At 41.6% G+C, this 18,778-nt stretch overlaps 1 protein-coding gene across 1 annotated transcript in view; it reads left to right on the top strand.

Moving 5' to 3' along the window:
- Positions 1-18,778, top strand: part of ESYT3 (extended synaptotagmin 3) — a 60,072-nt gene that overhangs the window by 15,506 nt on the left and 25,788 nt on the right. Inside the window, exons 3-7 of the mRNA XM_073305201.1 lie at positions 1,149-1,283; positions 2,084-2,160; positions 12,543-12,609; positions 13,680-13,769; positions 17,299-17,354. Coding sequence (XP_073161302.1) covers positions 1,149-1,283; positions 2,084-2,160; positions 12,543-12,609; positions 13,680-13,769; positions 17,299-17,354 — 425 coding nt within the window. The remainder of the gene's footprint in view (positions 1-1,148; positions 1,284-2,083; positions 2,161-12,542; positions 12,610-13,679; positions 13,770-17,298; positions 17,355-18,778) is intronic.

Genomic DNA, 18,778 nt, shown 5'->3' with positions numbered 1-18,778 from the left:
CAAGGCCAAAATTTTCAGAAATTATTTTTATTTTATTTTTCTAGGTGCCTGATATGAGGCACCTCAAAGGGGCCAGATTCTCAGAAGATCAGTGTCCAGAAACTTCCGAGGCTGAAGTACTTTGTAAGGTGTCTCATGTTGGGCACCACCAATCTCTAATCGGGTGTGGAAGCTTTGCTCTGAAACCAAGCTCCTCGTTCAGCAAAATGACCTAGGTTAATAGCGTTACAGTTCCTGAGGTAACTGCACCTCTGACCCCTTTGTGGCCTTTTTGAGGCCACCTCACTTAGATGACAGCTAGAGGCCTGAGACCTTTCTCCAGTCAGAGTCCCACAGCTCCCTCCTTTTTAGACCAGGGATTTAGGTTGCGATTCCTCCTGCAATGCACAACAGGTTGGAATTTAACTTGGCATCTGTAGCTCTGGTCTCTCTCCGGGGCAATGACAGGGTTAATCAATGACCAGTCACCCTTCGTAAAGCAAAGTACAGTACTATACAGAACAAAAGCATTACAGAGAAAAATGTATCTTACAACAGTGAACAGCTTCTATGAAGACCTGATTTCACCAGGGAGTCCCCCATCTTCCACACAGAGACCCTGATGGAGATACAGTGCTGCAAGGTCTGACCCCCTTGGTCATCGTGTCACACTAGAGCTTGGATGTGATCAGAGCCACACATTCCTCTTCCCACCCCCATTTCAGGGTGGTCACAGATTTTCAGTCCTTTGTTTGCCAGACTTCTCCAACCAGCTAAAAACAGTCTCTTTGGTGCACCCCTCCCACCTGCCTCAGGTGAAGCTTCTCCAGGCTGGCTACCTGCCTAGGGGTTTGCATTAATCTTCCCCAGTTCCCCAAATATAATCCCTAGTTCATAAAGATACAAAGAACATTTACAAAGTTGATAGGATAGTCTCACGGCTGTCATGTGTCCATTGTATCTGTCACAAACAGTATGTGTTAAATCTTTTTTTAACCATCATCTCAGGAACTGGAATAAATCCTCTTGAAGGTGTGAATAAAAACTAGTTTTATTACAAAGTAGAGGGCCAATAGCCATATGTGCTGTGTAGCGTGGAGTTAAGTTTTTCTTTAACTGGATGCATCTTGTACAAAGAATCCACACTGTGTTTTTTGTGCTTTCTATAGGTCCTTGCGCAGGCCTGGCCGTACTTTGGGACAGTCCTGGAAAAAACGCTTAAAGAAAAGATTGAACCAAAGATCAGAGCCAAGAATGTGCACCTGAAAACATGTACCTTTACCAAAATTCACTTTGGAGAGAAGGTAGGTGAAGTCACCGGGAAGGGTTACAGACCAATCTTGTTCTGCTTTGCTCCCAAATCGGAGAGGGGGGGACGGTGAATGTTGGGATTCTAGTGTACAGTTCCTTTATTTCTATAATACTAGAAAACTAACTGCATCAGTCCTAATCCAGCTGCTATTGGAGTCATCCTGTCCTCAGTTTCCTTTGCTTTTAAATAAGCCCTTATTTAACCAAAAAGGAGGAAGACTGTATCTGGATTCGGAGGACACAATACCTTCCCAGTGACTGTAACCCTAGCCTGGCATAATTTATGACTGATGCTAGGCAGTAAAGGTGACCCTCTTATCAGCATCCCTGTATGTCACCCCTTCATTAAAAGTTTAAAGAAGTTTCCTTATGATCCTTGAAATGTGGCATCGCTCATCTGGAACCAGGCTTGTCTGAGGCCATCAAGATTGCCCAGCAGGACTTGGACTCATGTACTGATCTTGCAGAATAGTAGAGGGAGCCAGGGGGTACTGCACTGTTGAGGCTCCCATGCTTCTAGATCTAGCTGTGCAACTCCTCTCAGATTTTTGAGAAAATCAAGGGTAAGAAAAGTGCGCCCAAAAAAACACCAACTTGTTTCACTTTTACAAGTTTGTGCTACATCTTCCTTTAAACTTTCCAATTCACTCACTATTTTAGACTATTAACTTTAGGTAACTTTTTAATGAAAGAATGTACCTGGGTTGAATAAAGCAGGTAGAAGTCTTCAGTTGGCCCTAATTTAAAATATGTTAACTGTGCTATATCTTGTATGTGTCTCTCCTTCTTTCAGTGCCCTAAAATCAATGGAGTAAAGACTTATACTAAGGAAATTGATAGTAGACAAGTGATCCTGGACTTGCAAATAAGGTAATATTGAATTATTCATATTAAACTCTCTTAACTTGCTGCCCTTCAAGCAGTTACATAGGAATATAGCAAGTGCTCCAGTGGATCAGACCTGAGATCCATCCAGTCTGGTATTCTGTATGATGGTGTCCAGTGCACGATGCTTCAGAAGAAAGTACGAACCGTGCAATAGGCAGGTATGGGATAGTCTGGCCCCCACAGTAGGTCTCCTCCTGGCTTATGCTAGGTAGAGATTGGCTTACTCCCTGAAGCATGAAGCTTAATATCCCATCCATAGAACTTTTTGTTATTTTTAATTATAACATTGCTGGATGTTCTTGATGTCCATAAAAATATCCAATTCCTCTTTGAATCTTTTTAAATTCTTGTCCTCAATGACATCCTTTGGCTGTGAGTTTCACAGTTTAATCATTCTATGTAGGAAAAAATATTTCCTTTTGATTGGCTTTGAATTCCCCGCCCCCCCTTGGAGTGTCCCCTTGTTCTTGTGTTATGAGATGGAGGGGAGGGGGGAACTGAAGTTCCTAATCCACCATCTCTGTACCATTCATTATTCTATTCATCCCCTTTTTAAGGAAAACAATTCCAGTCTTTTCAGTCTCTCTTCATATGAGTCTTTCCAGGCCCTGGATTATTCTCATCTTCCTTATTCTCCTCCCCTCTAGTTCTGCAATATCACTTTTGAAATGAGGTGATTGATATTCCAGATGAGGCTGCTCTATTGATTTGATTTACCTATAGGAAGGCATTGTAACAATATTGTTCATCACCCATTCCTTATGCAACACAACATCTTGCTTTTTTTAACCTCAACCGCATACTGAGCAGAGGATCATCTATAGAGCTTTTTTAAATACAGGGACAACATTTTCTACCCTTCAGTCCTAGAGTGGCAATTTTTAATGATTTTGTTTTGTTTTGTTTTTGTTAGCAGCTCAAACACTTCATACTTAAGCTCCTTTCTCAGTTACATTGAAGGGGTAGGATCATAGAGGAAAATGTTTTCTTGTGAATGCCTACAGTTTTGAAACTTCCGAAGGGTGATAGTCCCCTAATGAAAGCTGCTTTCCTGCATGGTAATGCCACAACAGCAGTGTGCAACAAAGAACATGTAGTGATGTGGACAGTAGCATCACTCAAACAAGAACTGCGTCTGCCTTTACATTGTGTGTCTGTGGAAAACCTCACCAAAATTAACAGGAAATGTGCATCTCCCTTAGCAAACTGTAAAATTCCATCTTGTTTACTCTTATACCAAGACTGGCAATGTTACAACATGCTCTCTGATGTAACAATTGTAGAATTCCCTCTGTTACAGTCAGACCATTTTGAGGACATTTAGCAAGTCTGTGTTCATGTATCACGCCTTGCACAGTAAGGTCATTACCCTGCAGAGCCTTAAAGGCAGGCAGGAATTTCTGCTGCTTACATCACACCTCCCTTTCCTGCGGCTCTTAAGCCTCCCTTCCCTGCTCCGTCTGGATCCTCCCACTCGTGCAGTTGTGCTTTTTTAGATATGCACCTTTATCCTGGAACAGTCTCCCTCTTGTGCCCTAGTTGGCCACTCCACTCCTTATCCAGGTCCCTCTTGAAGACCTGCTTCTTCCATGAAACTTTTCAGCATTGCTGAACCAGGTCTTACGCAATCATATTGACCAAAACATAACTGAACTGTCATGGGATCATCCAGCATATCTTGTCTATTCAGGCTTGTCTTGTGTCTCTTGTATGTCCTGGACAGTGCTGTGCACCCAACTGCTCTAAAAATAAGTAATATATTGGCTTTTGTTTCTGCAAACCAGCTGTCTATTGGATTGGTTGGACAGTCGCTTCAGGAACTAATGCACATGGTAGCGATGAGAAACAGCACAATAAGCTAGGGTGGGTTTTGCCCCTTGGCTGTGTTTCCCCAGGATGCAGAAGAAAAGCTATGAAAATGGGTGTGCTTGGATATTGCTGAGAGGTAGACTTCCATTGTAAATAGGGTAGTCTCTGCTAGGATGGAACGTGCAATCATCCTCATGTCTTACTGAAGTTATTTGTGAGTTCATCTCTTTAAATTAAGAGAATTGTCCTGGTGAAGGGTGGATTCAGGGGGATAGAAAAGCCAGCCTATCCAGTTATGCACCCCAAAGAATGCGGATGATAGACGCTGCTATTGTTACCTATGAACTCGGACTAGCTTGGTAATTCCCTGCACTGTCAGAGCTGGTAATAAAAAGGAGAGACCTGCTTGAACTGTGCTAGCTTCTCCATTATCTTCCAATGTGAAAAAGTGCAGCAGCTTACACTAAGTCTGAATCTGACCCACTGACTCTAAACATAAAATTGATTAAAGAAGTCATGATTACACCTAATCTTAGCATGGTGGGGTGTGTGTGTGGGGGATTTCTCGTGTCTGTTCATAAGATGGTAGTGGCTGTTGGTCAGACAGGAAATTTGGCTCAGTGTCTATTCAAGATTCAGCCAGTGCTCTAAGATGGAGTTGTGTGCTACAGGCCTAGTTAGATCAATGGTGTCAAGGTTCCTTCCCCACTCTGAACTCTAGGGTACAGATGTGGGGACCTGCATGAAAGACCCACTAAGCTTATTCTTACCAGCTTAGGTTAAAAACTTCCCCAAGGTACAAACTTTGCCTTGTCCTTGAACTGTATGCTGCCACCATCAAGCGTGTTAAACAAAACAGGGAAAGAGCCCACTTGGAGACGTCTTCCCCCAAATTATCCCCCGAAGTCCTACGCCCCCTTTCCTGGGGAAGGCTTGATAAAAATTCTCACCAATTTGTACAGGTGAACACAGACCCAACCTTTGGATCTTAAGAACAATGAAAAATCAATAAGGTTCTTAAAAGAAGAATTTTAATTGAAGAGAAGGTAAAAGAATCACCTCTGTAAAATCAGGATGGTAAATACCTTACAGGGTAATCAGATTCAAAACATAGAGAATCCCTCTGGGTAAAACCTTAAGTTACAAAAAGACACAAAAACAGGAATATACATTCCATTCAGCACAGCTTATTTTACCAGCCATTAAACAAAAGAAAATCTAATGCATTTCTAGCTAGATTACTTACTAACTAACAGGTTTCAGAGTAGCAGCTGTATTAGTCTGTATTTGTAAAAAGAAAAGGAGTACTAGTGGCACCTTACAGACTAACCAATTTATCTGAGCATAAGCTTTCGTGAGCTACAGCTCACTTCATGAGCTGTAGCTCACGAAAGCTTATGCTCAGATAAATTGGTTAGTCTGTAAGGTGCCACTAGTACTCCTTTTCTTTTTACTAACTAACAGAAGTTCTGAGACTGCATTCCTGATCTGTTCCCGGCAAAAGCATCACACAGACAGACAAACCCTTTGTCCCCCCCCAAAGGGTTTTGCCTCTGGCCAGGAGGGATACAGAACTGTATACAGAAAGGTGGTTACCCTTCTCTTCCCTTTATATTTGACAAATGGGTACCTACCTTTTCACTGATGTCAGACTTGGGAACAGACCCCAGTGAAAATAAGCAGGAACCACATGTATTTTGCCAATAAATATATGCAGATATTGGGTCTGTTTTGAGATTTAGCCATCAGCTGTGCTTGTAAGCTGACAAATTCTGTTTGCTTGGTGAGAGTTGTCCTTCAGTGATATCTTCTGCCCGTTCACACATGTCACTCCTCTGAACTATAGTAGCATCAGTAACCCCTGAGCTTCCCATCTCTGGGTGAGGAGGTGTTAATCAGTTTGGTCCAGGTAGTGACAGACTCCTGGCCATATCCCTCCCTGTACCCAAACTAGTGCCATGGAGAGACTGCTATAGAACACCATTTAAACATGCAGTGGAGCAGAGTCTGCTCTGGCTGGCCTTTTCATAGCCGGGAGCCCCTCATTCAGTAAAACTACATCCGTTCCTCTGCCTTTGCTTGCAGACCCTGGCTCTCTCTCAGAACTAGAAAATAATCCAATTGTGGAAGATTTTAGCTTCAGTCTTTTTCTTCTTTGGGGTCATGCAGTGAAGAGTTCTAGTCAGAACGTGTGCATGTCATGGTGAAGTGTGTTGGTGTCTGGTTTTTCCTGTTCACGTATCTCAAGCAACTGAACCTGTGTCACTCAAACGTTCTTCAAACTCGAGATCACGTGTGGGGAGAATTCTTCCTCAAAGGAATTCTATTCCAAATAGAAATGGAGACTGAGAGGGAGATGGAACTTGGCCTTAACTCTAGCACTCGTAGTTGTGGAGGCAAGATGTCCATGCACGTGATACTGCAGCTAGCAGAGGAAGTGCCCTTCAGATTGGGACATGAGTAAAGCTCATGTACCTAATATACAGAATTGAATTTATATTTGTTCAGTTGGCCATTGCTCGTTAGTGGTAGTTCCCTACAGCTGTTTTTTCTCCAGTTAAATTACTTTCCTCTCATGTTTCCTTTTGGTCAATGACACTTGGTACACCTATGACTATTTTAAACAATTCCATCACACTTATAATAGAAGGTGAAATAAAATTAAGACGTCAGTAGTACGAAGAGGTTACTAATAAAAGGGTAGCGTGTTTGTTTATTTAACGGTTATCAGTCTGTAGGTAATGCTATGGTAGTCTGATATCCCTCCCCCTCTAGTTCTGGGTTAAAGTGAGTGATCAGAAATGATATGTTTTTGCTGTCAATCTGTTTGCTCTTTAGACTTCAAACCCAGGCCTTTGAAAAGGGGATGTGTGTGTTTGTGTGTGGACCCTTACACCCATGCAGACTTCAGTCAAGTCATAGGAACTCTGCATGGGCATAAGGCTTTGGGAACTCTTTTTTTTCAGGTCTCAGTACTGGACAGTTATCATTCATCTCCATTAGTCATTTGGCCTAATAGCAGGGTTACTAACAGGTAAGTAGTAGTAGGTGTTAAAGAATGAGTGACTCCAAATTTAAAAATAAACATGACTCCTTTATCTTGGCATTTGTTAACTTGAGCTGCAGGAAATCATTATCCAGTGACATCATTCCTTTTCCCTTAAAAATTGCTCAGCCTCTGCCATCGGTTATTAAGATGCTTTGTGTCTAGGTAGCATCCAAAGATCTTGAAGCATCCTGTAAACACTAATGAATTTTGGCTGCACAGCATCCCTGTGAGGGAGGATTATTGTCCCCATTTTACACACGGGGCAGCTAGGGTACCGAGACACTGCCTTGGCCAGCGTCCCACAACAATCCATGGCAGAACTGGCCGTGGAAGCAGTTTCCTGACTCCTAGCCTGGGTGGGGAAGGACTTTTTGTCTTAGCTGTTGCTTCCACCTCTTCTTAGTAAAGTTTAATAAGCATCACTTTGGGATGGTTTACCTTTAAGGAAGAAAACTATCAGTGACGTGTATGCTTAGCAGACTACAAGTGTGACCCATAACTAAATTTCTGGTCTCCATATTACTCATAATTACCAAGGGAAACAACAGATGCTTGAAGAATGTTGCTCAAATTAAGTCTGTTAATAATAGCTTGCGTTTACATAGCATCAGAGTATCACAAGGCGTTTGATAGACACTAATTATTTCTTATCATGTTCTTGAGACATAAATACAACCCTTTTTCCAGGTGGGGAAACTGAGTCACAGAACTTGTGACTTGCCCACAGGTCATGCATGAAATCTTTGGCAGAGCCAGGAATGGAACCCAAAGGTCCTCTTTCCCAATCCTCTGCTCTGCCCATCAAACCACACTGCCTAAATGTTCAGATTTAAAATGTCAAAGCAAATCTTAAAATACTTTAAGCTGTGGTCAATCTTAGAACAGCTCAAGCGATTTTAAGAAGAAACGTTAGGTAAAATCACTACTTGCTCTTTTTGAGTTACATACAAAGTGTTTTTGTTTTCCCATCATTTATCCAGTTCAAAAGCTTTAGGTGTATGGATCCCATTTGTTCATTGCAAAATAGTACAGCATTCAAACTACATTTAGGGAGGAATCTGGTTTCTGCAGGTGGTCAGAAGATGCAAACTTCTTCCAGGGAGCACCTAACAATGTCAGAACTGAGGAAAAAACCTGACTTGGCTCCCAAAACACTGAGTTAGATTCTCTAAACTGATAAAATCTTTCAAAACAAAAGGAACTTTTCAAGTGCAGCCACTTTATATCCTGTAGCTGCTTTGCTTCAGGATAATCGTTCAGTTGTTTTAAGAAACTGCAAAACTAACTATCGACTGTACCCATTAGAAACAAAGTCTATTAGAAAGGTGTTTATAGCAGTGCGAAGTGTTTCTCTGAGAGGAAGGATATTCATATGGAAAGAATGTTGAAGGCCTTGTAATCTTCTAGCAAAGGATGTATAGAGTCCCTGGTTGCATTAAACCCTTCTGTGATGAAATAATCAGAAGGGAAATTATTCTGTGGGTTCTCTTGTTCACACACCTGCTTGTGATTCAGTCTTCTGCAGCCATAGGGTTGTAGGTGTATGATAAATACAAGTGCAGTGAACTCATTTGATTGCTGGAAGAGAGGAGTGGTGTGGGTGGGCAGGCGAGTGGGGTGGGGTGGGGGTTTTGTTTTTATCCCCCGCCCCCCACCACCACAGTACCCGTCAATAGACACTATGTTCATGCAAGAATTTAAAGGGAAATTGAGAAAGCATTTTATTTATTTTTTTGCAGCACAGTATGGATAAACCACTACCCTGAAGAGCTTCCAGTCTTGCTTCTCACACATGACCGGTCAAGCAAAAGAGTAGACAGGGTTTGGGAGAGGTAGGATGGGGATCAGAGCAGTAAGAATTGTTCCGCTAATGCCTAAAGCTGCAGGTGAGCGAGCAAACATGTAATCTGTTACTAACTGAACAAATCAGTTTTGACACCGAGCAGGATATGACAGACTCAATTCCTCCAAAACACAGGAAGAGATGCACGTGTATGCAGAGAGGAAATATATCATGTAAACTATAGAGCAACTGTGACAGACACTAGTTCCAGTAAGTGACGAACTAATAGTAAGAGTGAAGTTTATATACAATGAATGAATCTTCTTTAGCGCTGGAATGGGCTGCTGCTTCATTTCTAAATAGTGCAACTGATGGATTGTAGGGAATAGAGCTGATAGAAAAATGCAGATTTTCATGAAAAACTTATTAGAAATTTTTACGGTGAAATGTAGACTGCATGAAATCTTTCAAAAAGTCTAGGAGCTGGTTTAAAGACTTCCTTGCAATAGATTTTGTAATTGTCAATTTTTTGACAAACCCTACTAAGGAGAATGTGCTTTCACCTGAACGCCCAATGTGGTATGTTCTTCTTTCACTCCAGAAATGAAAAGCCTACCAATAGAATATCTTAAAACTAGCCTGTTCCAGTTCAGGGCAGCTGCTCCTGTATTTCCCCTTAGTGGTCCAACAAGTCTTAGGGTTCCAGCTCCCATCTGTAGCCTCTCTTGGAGACACATCTCACTGCCTTCTGACTACGATATGTCCAGACTGTACAGTTCCTTGCCTTCACTGTGTATTTCACAGCAGAGGCAGTCTGCTTAAACAAACTTTGCTCATAGATTTGAAGGCCAGAAGGGACCATTATGATCATCAAGTCTGACCACCTGCACACTGCAGGCCACATAACCTTCTCCACCCGCTCCTGTAATAGACCCCTCTAACATCTGGCTGAGTTACTGAAGTCCTCAAACCATGATTTAAAGACTTCAAGTTACAGAGAATCTACCTTCTTCCTTTCTCTTCAGAGACTGATAATGGAGTGATTGCTACAGCTATAAGTTACCACACCGTTCTTTCTAAGCAAGCCTACTTTTTATTCTTAAGGTAAAAACCATTACCGAGAAGGCCTACTAAAACAATAAACGCACCTACATGCATGCTAATAAGATTACCGGGCATCACCCCACCAAAGGGGTTTCTTTGCAGTTACAAGTTCATCGAGCTTCAGCTCAGAACAAGCACACACTCTTATTAGGCCTCTGTAGGCCTAGTCCTTCCAATCCTTCCCTAAGGATTGGGGCCCTCCATGGACCTGTCTGTTTGCTGGATCAGAAGGTGCTGGGCCAGTTTAAACATAAGCTATTTAACAAAAAGTCTTTTCTTTGTCCATTAGGTCTTTGGAGAATCCAGTTTGAAGTAATATATATGAATCTCTCCGGGGGTGATGGCTTCAAAGATTGGTAAGGAGGAAGTTCATTAGCATCCACCCTCCCTACTAGAGAAGATACAATTCCATTTTTAATACCATGTACCCTGAAGGTATTAAACCCTAACTCAATAAGGGTTCATTGAACTGAATTACCTTGTGGAATTAAGGTATGTTCAGGAAATTCCAGTATCGTGCCAGTCTGTCAGGCATCCCTTTTAGTTTCCCAGTGTGATGCTACCATTATTCAGAGCCTGTGAATAACAGTAGCATTACCACAAAGGCCGTACAATTTATCCTTGTGCTGTCCTATTCAATATGCGGAGAATTGTTCTTTAACAACGCATAATTAATCCATGGCACTCATTACCTCCAAGCTATTAGACCAAGATTTGAGACAGAATTAGGCATTCATATGGATAAGATTAAAATAGGGGTTTTTGGAGGGCTATCAACCCTCCTGCTTCAGGGAATAAACCAACCTTTGAGGGAGATTGGGAAGAAACTCCCCATTTGGGCAAGACATTCCATAACTCTCCCTACTAGAGTTTGTTGCACTGTCCTCTGAAGCATATGGTACTGGCCATTGTCAGACAGGGCAGTGGGTGAGGTGGACCTCTGATCTGACTTGGCATGGCAGTTCCTACGTAATATTGATTTAGAACCGCCTAAACGATAATGATCTGATGGTACAGATCGCACTGAATAGTTCACAAGAGAACTTTTGTCATACAAATCTCTGTCAGGAAAGAATATTCTGAGAGAATATTAAACACGGTTCTGCAGCTAAGTGGTTGCTAGAAATAAAAGGTATTAATGACTGTTTGGAAGAGTTTCTGATTCTGCAGAAAGACCAGGGATTTTTATAAACCAAAATAGTGTCTTCTGCATCACATACTAGTCATAACTGCCTTCTAAATTCCTAGTTTGTTTATTGCAAACTTGGGGGCTCACTTCAAGCTTTCCTCTGGGCTCTTTAGTCAGACAACTCCCTGTGAAGTCAGTGGGAGCTCTGCCTGAGTAAGGATTGCAAAATAGAGCCCAAAGTTTATTTGTAGAAATGCATCACTTTACCAGAAAACTAAGAATTTTTTTTAAATGTGATTATCACTCAAGATTAACCAGTATTACCTTACAAGGTATACTGAAAATTGACATGCAAAATTGCACTGCTACAACATTTAAGCTTTCAATTTTTATAGTAGAAACCTCTTAATCTGGTAGATGTTTCTCTCTTCCTCCACCCTCCTTCCCCAGGTAAATACATTGCATGGAATTTTGTTTGGTTTATTTTTCAGATTTCATCAGGAATTAAATTGGTTGTGTGCTTTCATCTTGGGGGTGTATAAATCCAAAAAATAATTCTTTCTCTAGAGCCTGTAGTGTCTTGTGAATTTGCCAAAGATTATTAAAATCTGGGACTTACTCCTCAGATGTCGTGGTTGGGGTTGTTTTTTGTTTGTTTTTTAAATATCCGGCAAAACGGAATCTTTGTAGCATACTTGAAAACCACTCTGCGCAAGGCAGCCATGTTTTAAAAATCAAGAAGTTGTAGTCTTATAGTGAACAGTATTAAAAATAGGTTATTTTCAGGTTATTGTCAACTTCCAAAACTATTGTACTCCACGTGAATTTTATTCTGGGTCTGATACTCTCAATGGTAACTGCCCAATAATTGACCTATTGTCTTATGGGTCCGCCTCAAGGCCACTGGGTTCTCTTTAAGGTTGATTTTTTTTTTTTTTTTGCCCCTGTATTAGGTATCTCTGGCCCAGCCTGCTGTGATGACCTGAAAGGTGTGACATGAGCCAAGAGAAGTGAAATAGTGTATTAGGCTGTGATTGTGACTTCAGTGAGACTCTGCATGGGCACAGGAGTCTGTTCTCATGGCTTCTGGTGCAGGATCAGAGTCTTAGCAGGGGCTGTGAGAGAGCACCATGCTATTTCTTTACTCCCTTGTACCCCAATAACCCTCCTTATTCCCTTAGTAGAAATGAGCGCACGCTGTCGTCTCCAGGCCTAAGGGTGGGGAATTAAGCTTGAAATAAAAATGCTGCTCCATATTGCTGCTATGCTAGCATCCCCAGTTGATATTTAGGTTTATAATAAATTAAAAATTCCCACCTTTTTTGTTTAAGGAATTTAGCCACTGCTTCTCAGCAGCGTGTGCACGCTCATCCAGTTCTGCAATATTACATTAGGGTTGATATGCTCATTTCCCTTGTCTTCTTTACAGCTCCATTTTGTTCAAGTGTGGGTATTGCAAACACTGGAATAACGTGAGAACTTTCTCTCAGTTATATAGGGGACTGCGAGATTCACATGGAAGTATCAAAGTTTAAAGGAGGAGTGAAAGGAATACAGGTGGGTATAATGCAGATGTTCATGTGATGCTGTATTTTATATTGAGGCAGCGTGGCTCTGTGGTTAGGGCATCAGACTGGGGATCAGGAGACCTGGGTTTTATTTCTGATGCTGCCACTGGCCTGCTGGGTGACCTTTGACAAGTTACTTCACTGCCTTGTGGCTCCATTTTCCCACGTGTAAAATGTCTCCTCTGGAAGCACTTAGTGCTTTCTGTCTGAAAATCTCAATCGCATAGTGAGATGATATTAAACCTCTTGGAACTTCACAGTTACTGTGGAGAGAGAAGATCCTGTGCTACTTGAATTAATGGAGTTATTCTGAGGCTTGGATTTTCAAAGGAGCGTAGCAACTTCCTTCAACCTGTTTGAAAATCTCCGCTTTTGCCATTAGCAGTTATGTGATCTCAGACACACAGGGGAGAAGTGCTGATTCTGCCTAGTAAAGGGCAGTGGTGCCCACATATAGTTAATCCCAGTATTACTGGGGTAGATTTAAATCAATTTTTAGGCTCCAAATTCAAACTTTGTGGAAACAAGATTCTACAAAATGGCAGGGGTAAAATTCTCAAAAGCACCCAAGCCCCATTTTCAGAAGTGACCTAAACACTTGGGAACCTGAGTTTCAGTCACTTCTGAAAATGGGGTTGGGGTCCGAAGTCACTTTGATACATTTTTTAAAAGCACTTAAGATAGTTTAGAAATGTTTTGATGTTTGTGGTTTGTGTTTAAAATGCCAGTGAAAAGCGTTTCATTTTGGATTTCCTCTCAACATAACTTGTTACAAACTAAGTAGATGATGTTCCAGCCCAAGCTTACCACCGAAGTTAGAGAAGATAAGTGCTCTGTGAATTCATTGCTCAGATAAGAGACGGTGTAGGACCCTGGCAATAAAGAATGGGTTTTGAGAGGCGTATCCTATGATACGGGGTATCGATGTTAGGGCCAGAACTCTGGAGTACTATGTCCCGTTTGTGTGCTTTGACCACACATCTCTGTAAATGAGGCAGCAGTTCAGGTTCATCCTGGCCGTTGCCTTCAAACTAAAGTTTCCCTCTGTTCTCTTCACAGTTATATGGAACATTACGGGTGATACTGGAACCTCTTATCACAGATGTGCCTTTCTTTGGAGCCTTGACAATGTGTTTTGTTCAAAAACCGGTAAGTCTGTAGTGAATCCCATTCTTCAGCCTGATTGACTCTTGATCTTTGCTCATATGACAGTGAGGGCCAATTTGCCTTTTAAACATCTGTCTGTAATAGCTTGGTTACTTCCCTGCCTGATATGTAATACTTAAATAGAATTTTGAACAATAATGTGATTTTTAAAAATGAGGAATGTTACTCTTTTTAGAGATCTAGATAATATAATGAACAATGTTCTTGTGCATTTTGTTCTCCTGCAGTGTTGCATGCCAAGTTAGTCTTTAGCTTCTATGAATGCACAGACTCCCTAGTGACTGTGGTAGATAGTCTGTCCATATGCCTTTATTGCAAGACCATTGACTGATTACTAATACAGTTAATAAATGCAGCCAGCTTAGGTGCCAGTCTGTGTTCTCCTTGCATTGAAGGCCTAATTGTGTAACCTTGTGAATGCCACCTGCTGTGAATTAAATCCCAACACACCCAAATGAGGAGCATCTTTCTCTTTCTAGTGACAGCTTATAACATGACTCACTTATTTTTTTTTTTAAATGTATTTCTGGATAGAGTTGTGTGGATTTTTTTATTTTTGCTCAAGTGTAAAGGTAATTAGAGACCAAATGCACACAGTATGTGGGTCACACTTATAATCCTTCCATGAAGCATTGCCCTTTGGTTGGCATTAGCTATAATGAAGATACTTCCAGTTCCCAGTGACTGTAGCACAGTATAAGACTAGAGAAAATTCTCCTGCTACCCCCACACAACACCACTGAATTCAGTGTGCTGCATGGTTGCAACAGCAGAATTTTGATCATTGTGTATTTTTGGATTATAAGGATTCATGGTACATACTGTGGGAATATCCAGTGGTCTCTGGTGTAGGCTAAGAAGAACATAGCTGTGGGGAGGAGGCTAGATGTGGAGCAGATTATTGACTTCTGGGGAGTGGATTTCTGATCTGCATTAAAATTTAAAGAAATTTTTGCTACTGTGTGCCTCTGTTGTAGTCACAAACTTATCATAGTATCTGCTTTAGTCCATAAGTGACTGTATAGGTTGGCCATGTTGTTGGAGAGGGTATACTAAGACACCAGTGTATTTTACCAACATTAAAATATTTCTGGCAATACAACTAATATGGTACATAACTAAGAAATGATCAGCCCCGGCAATCTACTACTTGCATGAGATGGCAACTGGTCCTGGGCTCTGAGTAACTCTGGCAACAGTTCAGCAAGACAGAAATGGTGCTGGACGTATCGCCAATGGCGAGACTGAAGGCAAAACATAAAATCCAGTAAGAGGCATAAGTGGTGCATAGGCAGGAGGGAAATCCCATGGAGTAGTAGAGTGAAGCAAAAATGAAATCCACTCTTTTGCTGAAAAGCCCGGTATTACTAAAGATCCTTGCCTTAATCACCTGGATTAGTGCATAGATGATGTCATTGCCTCAAAGAACTTAGTTTTCAGGGCAAGATCCTCAGCTGGTGTAAACTGAAGTTAGTGGAGCTACGCAGTTTACATGAGCTGGGGATCTTACCCTTGGAGTAGAGGCTAAATAGAGGAAACCTCTATAGGCTAGTAAAATGCAAGTTTAAAAATTAGAAATGAAGTCTTCTAGCTCTGGGGATTTTGTTTGTTTCAAACAAAGGAAAGGTACAAAGGAAGATGGTGGCGGGAAGGGTGTGTGTAAGAAAACAGGACAGTGGAAGGTAAGGTGGACTGCATGACATGTAGGCAGTGGTAGACTTTTCTATTTCAAATAGATTCCAAACTGTCGGAAAAGTTAACTGTATCACTAGCAGTACAGCAGAGGGACATGATAAATGTCGCATTTATGATCCAAGAAGGGGAGAAGGTAGCAGCAGTTATTGAGGATGAACTGCAAACATTCACTTCAAACACCTGTAAATCTTTTGCTGTAGTCCGTATGAGGGAGAAGAACGTAGTCACGTCTCAAACAAAACCAGCTGCTCTGGTCTAGTCTGAGCTTGTATGAAGATCCATGAAACTCCAGTCCTCTCTGGACTCACTGTAAAACCTGTTTTCAAAGGCCTTTCCAGAGAGGTGGTTCCAGAGAGTTATTGCACTGAGCAATCAGTCTTGCTACTCTGGATTGAGCGTTTGGGTTCCCTTTAGCACTTCAGCTCATATGTGACTTTGCTGGGTCACTCTAGCCACCCAGGAATGTGCTTTCTGAACACATCTCTTGTTCAAGCTGACCTAATGGCATGGCGCAGTTGGAGAATGGCCTCAAACTGAGGTGTTCTCTGGGGGTGGCCGGGATGGGGGGGACACACTTGATTCCTTAGTAAACATCTAGCAAAGGAAGTGTGCAAAGTCCCTGATAGCTCCCTTCAGAAGGATATGAGCAAAGTCAGAAGACACGAGCCAGTTGAGGACGCCTGCCTGATGGCTGTGATGCTTAGCTAATCTGTGGGGATGGAATTCGTGGTGATGGTGGGGTGTAGTAATGTGGCTTTATCAGGATGAGTTTGAGATGGTCACATGACTCACTACAGCTTCACCACTTACAAGTAATCCTTGCTCATTTGGGATGACTTGCATAAAACCTTGATACCACACTGCCCAATTCATGTTCTGTAGCTGCCACATCTATATTTAAGGCACTGCTAAAACAGGTTGAGTGTCTTTAAAAACATTGGGCCATATTTCCAGTGTCTCTCAGTTAGCTAGCCTGTTGTTAGGGCTGTCCTCTTTAAATCCTTCTGCATGTAAAGCCCATTGCCTTAGTTGGATCTGGTCCCACATAAACAGCTCTTCTAGCTATCCCAGTAGGAAAGGAATTCTATGTTTGTGACTCAGCAGAGCCATGAAGTAGTGGATTTTAAAGCTGTGACATTTTTTTTAATGTATAGAAAAACTGTTACTGTCACAGGGCAGAATCACTTTGGGGCACAGAAGAAGGAAACAATACTCTGACATCTTGAAGGTGTTTTTTAAATTGATGGCTCTCTGAAGTTGCTGGGTTGTTGGAATATGTCCTATGGGAAGTCAGCAGGTGATCAATTAACTTATCGCTTGGCTCCATGGCAATCTCCTCCATTTGTGATTAGAAATATAAACACCACACAAGTTTGGATGGACTACACATCCTTGTGCTTCAGGGCATGAGGTAATTAGGAAGGCACTTCCTGGATGCGTGGATTGCCCCCCAGTTCTCCACTACAGGATTGCTTGCATCTGTGTGTGAAGCACTTGGTAATGGCTGCTCTCAGGTGGGACACTGAACTGGCCAGTTTGCTGCTCTGATACCAGATGGCAATTTCTATGTTCCTAAGTCTTTGGAGGATAAGACCCAAAGAAACACTGACTCCATGGAGGTCTTGGCAGCTCAAATAAAGGAGGAAATGTCTCATTCTCAGCCATTGTTTTTTTAGGTGTAAACATAATCCAGTTGGTTTTCTTTAACTAGCTGGATATGTCTTGTTTTTTAGGCTCATTAATCATTTGTTGCAAATTCATTAACATGGTTCAGTTTGGTGTGTGTGTGGTTTTTCTCCCCCCCTGCTTACTGTAGCACTTGGAAGTCAATTGGGCAGGCCTGACCAACCTCCTAGATGCCCCAGGAATTAGGTGAGTGTTCACTTTTTTCTTCTTTTTTTTCTCCCCCTTTAAAAAACAAACAGGCGGGGTGGGAGGTGGAGGGGGAATGGTCTAGAAATGAACCCCTTTCTCTAGAAACTGAGCCAAGGATTTTCAAGAACTATGTATCATAGGGGTTTATACTGTTGTCCATAACAATAGTATCTGTAAAATCTGAACTCAAACTCAAACTCTATTGCAGGCATCAGAATTGCTTTTCTACCATTTCATCACACTTGAGGCTCATGATGGAAGTATTACGGCTAGCCATCTCTCTTGTGCCAAGTCACAAAAGACACTGAGGCCATAACAAGGCCTACATTTAAAAAGCTGGCCTTCCTTTCTGCACCGCAAAAATGATTTTGCATTGATAGTTTATAAGGACAGATATCCAGAGTTAAGGGATTCGCATACTGTATTTTGAGGTGAACAAATATAAGCCACCTATCCTGGGCTTTGTGTACTCTATTGTAGTTTTCTTAATCATGGAATCTATTTTTTAATTAACAACAAAATGGCAGAAATTCCCCTGCTTTTCCCACAATGGGTTATTGACTCTTCAGATTCCCAAAAGAAACACAACAAAGTTGCCCCAGCCCTTCTCAAATACCGATTTGGTTGATTGTTTATACTTAAGTTACACAATGAATGTGCACGTCTCTCTATTTGGCTCCACTACTCTGGATTTTCAAGCAGTTCATCAGGAACAAAGATGCATTTCCTACTTCTGAGTTCTTTCAGCTTAAGCAGAAGACTGTTCGTCACATGGAAAGGAAAAGTAACCTACCAATTGGTTACTCATGAGTCCTTCTTTTTAAACTAAAAATGATTTTTAGGGGCTGCTTTTCTATCTCCTCCTCTTCCTGCTGAAAAAGGCTTAGGACCAGATGGAGACACACTTGTGCATGTTGAGTAGCTGCTTACTCCACTGAGTCAAATGGGACTGTGCTGCTACTCAATGTGAGTAAAGGTATACAAGCCTTTTGATGTACAGTGGCAGAGAGCTCCTTTTGAGGCTAGAGCAGCTCTATGCCCTGGAGTTTACCCTGGGAGGAGATGCCCTTTTTAACTTGGGATCTAATCTCTTTTCCTTTCTGTTGCAAATTCTCTAAACCTTTGCAAGAAAGGCCTGTACATACTGCATACTTACAAGCAACAATTCATTTGGCTCGCTGCAAAATGCTGGAGCCTGACTGCTTTGCTCCTTCCTACTTCCCTTATAGTTAAATATAAACACTCTGTTGATCATGAAAGCTTTATGAACAAACATGCCTGGATGTGAAACATGCTGAAAGACTGGTTGAACCAGAACTCTTCCTTTAAATGACTCTCTGATTTATGGGGAAGAGTAAAGAAATACAAAATCCTGCCTAGTCATTTACTTGTTAAAAGCTACACATAGTTGGATTCAGGTC

This window comes from Lepidochelys kempii, chromosome 11 (genome assembly GCF_965140265.1).
Source record: "Lepidochelys kempii isolate rLepKem1 chromosome 11, rLepKem1.hap2, whole genome shotgun sequence".
Classification (NCBI taxonomy): Eukaryota; Metazoa; Chordata; order Testudines; family Cheloniidae; genus Lepidochelys; species Lepidochelys kempii.
The sequence above is the reverse complement of the archived record's forward strand: the minus strand, read 5'-3'. Positions and strand labels throughout refer to the sequence as shown.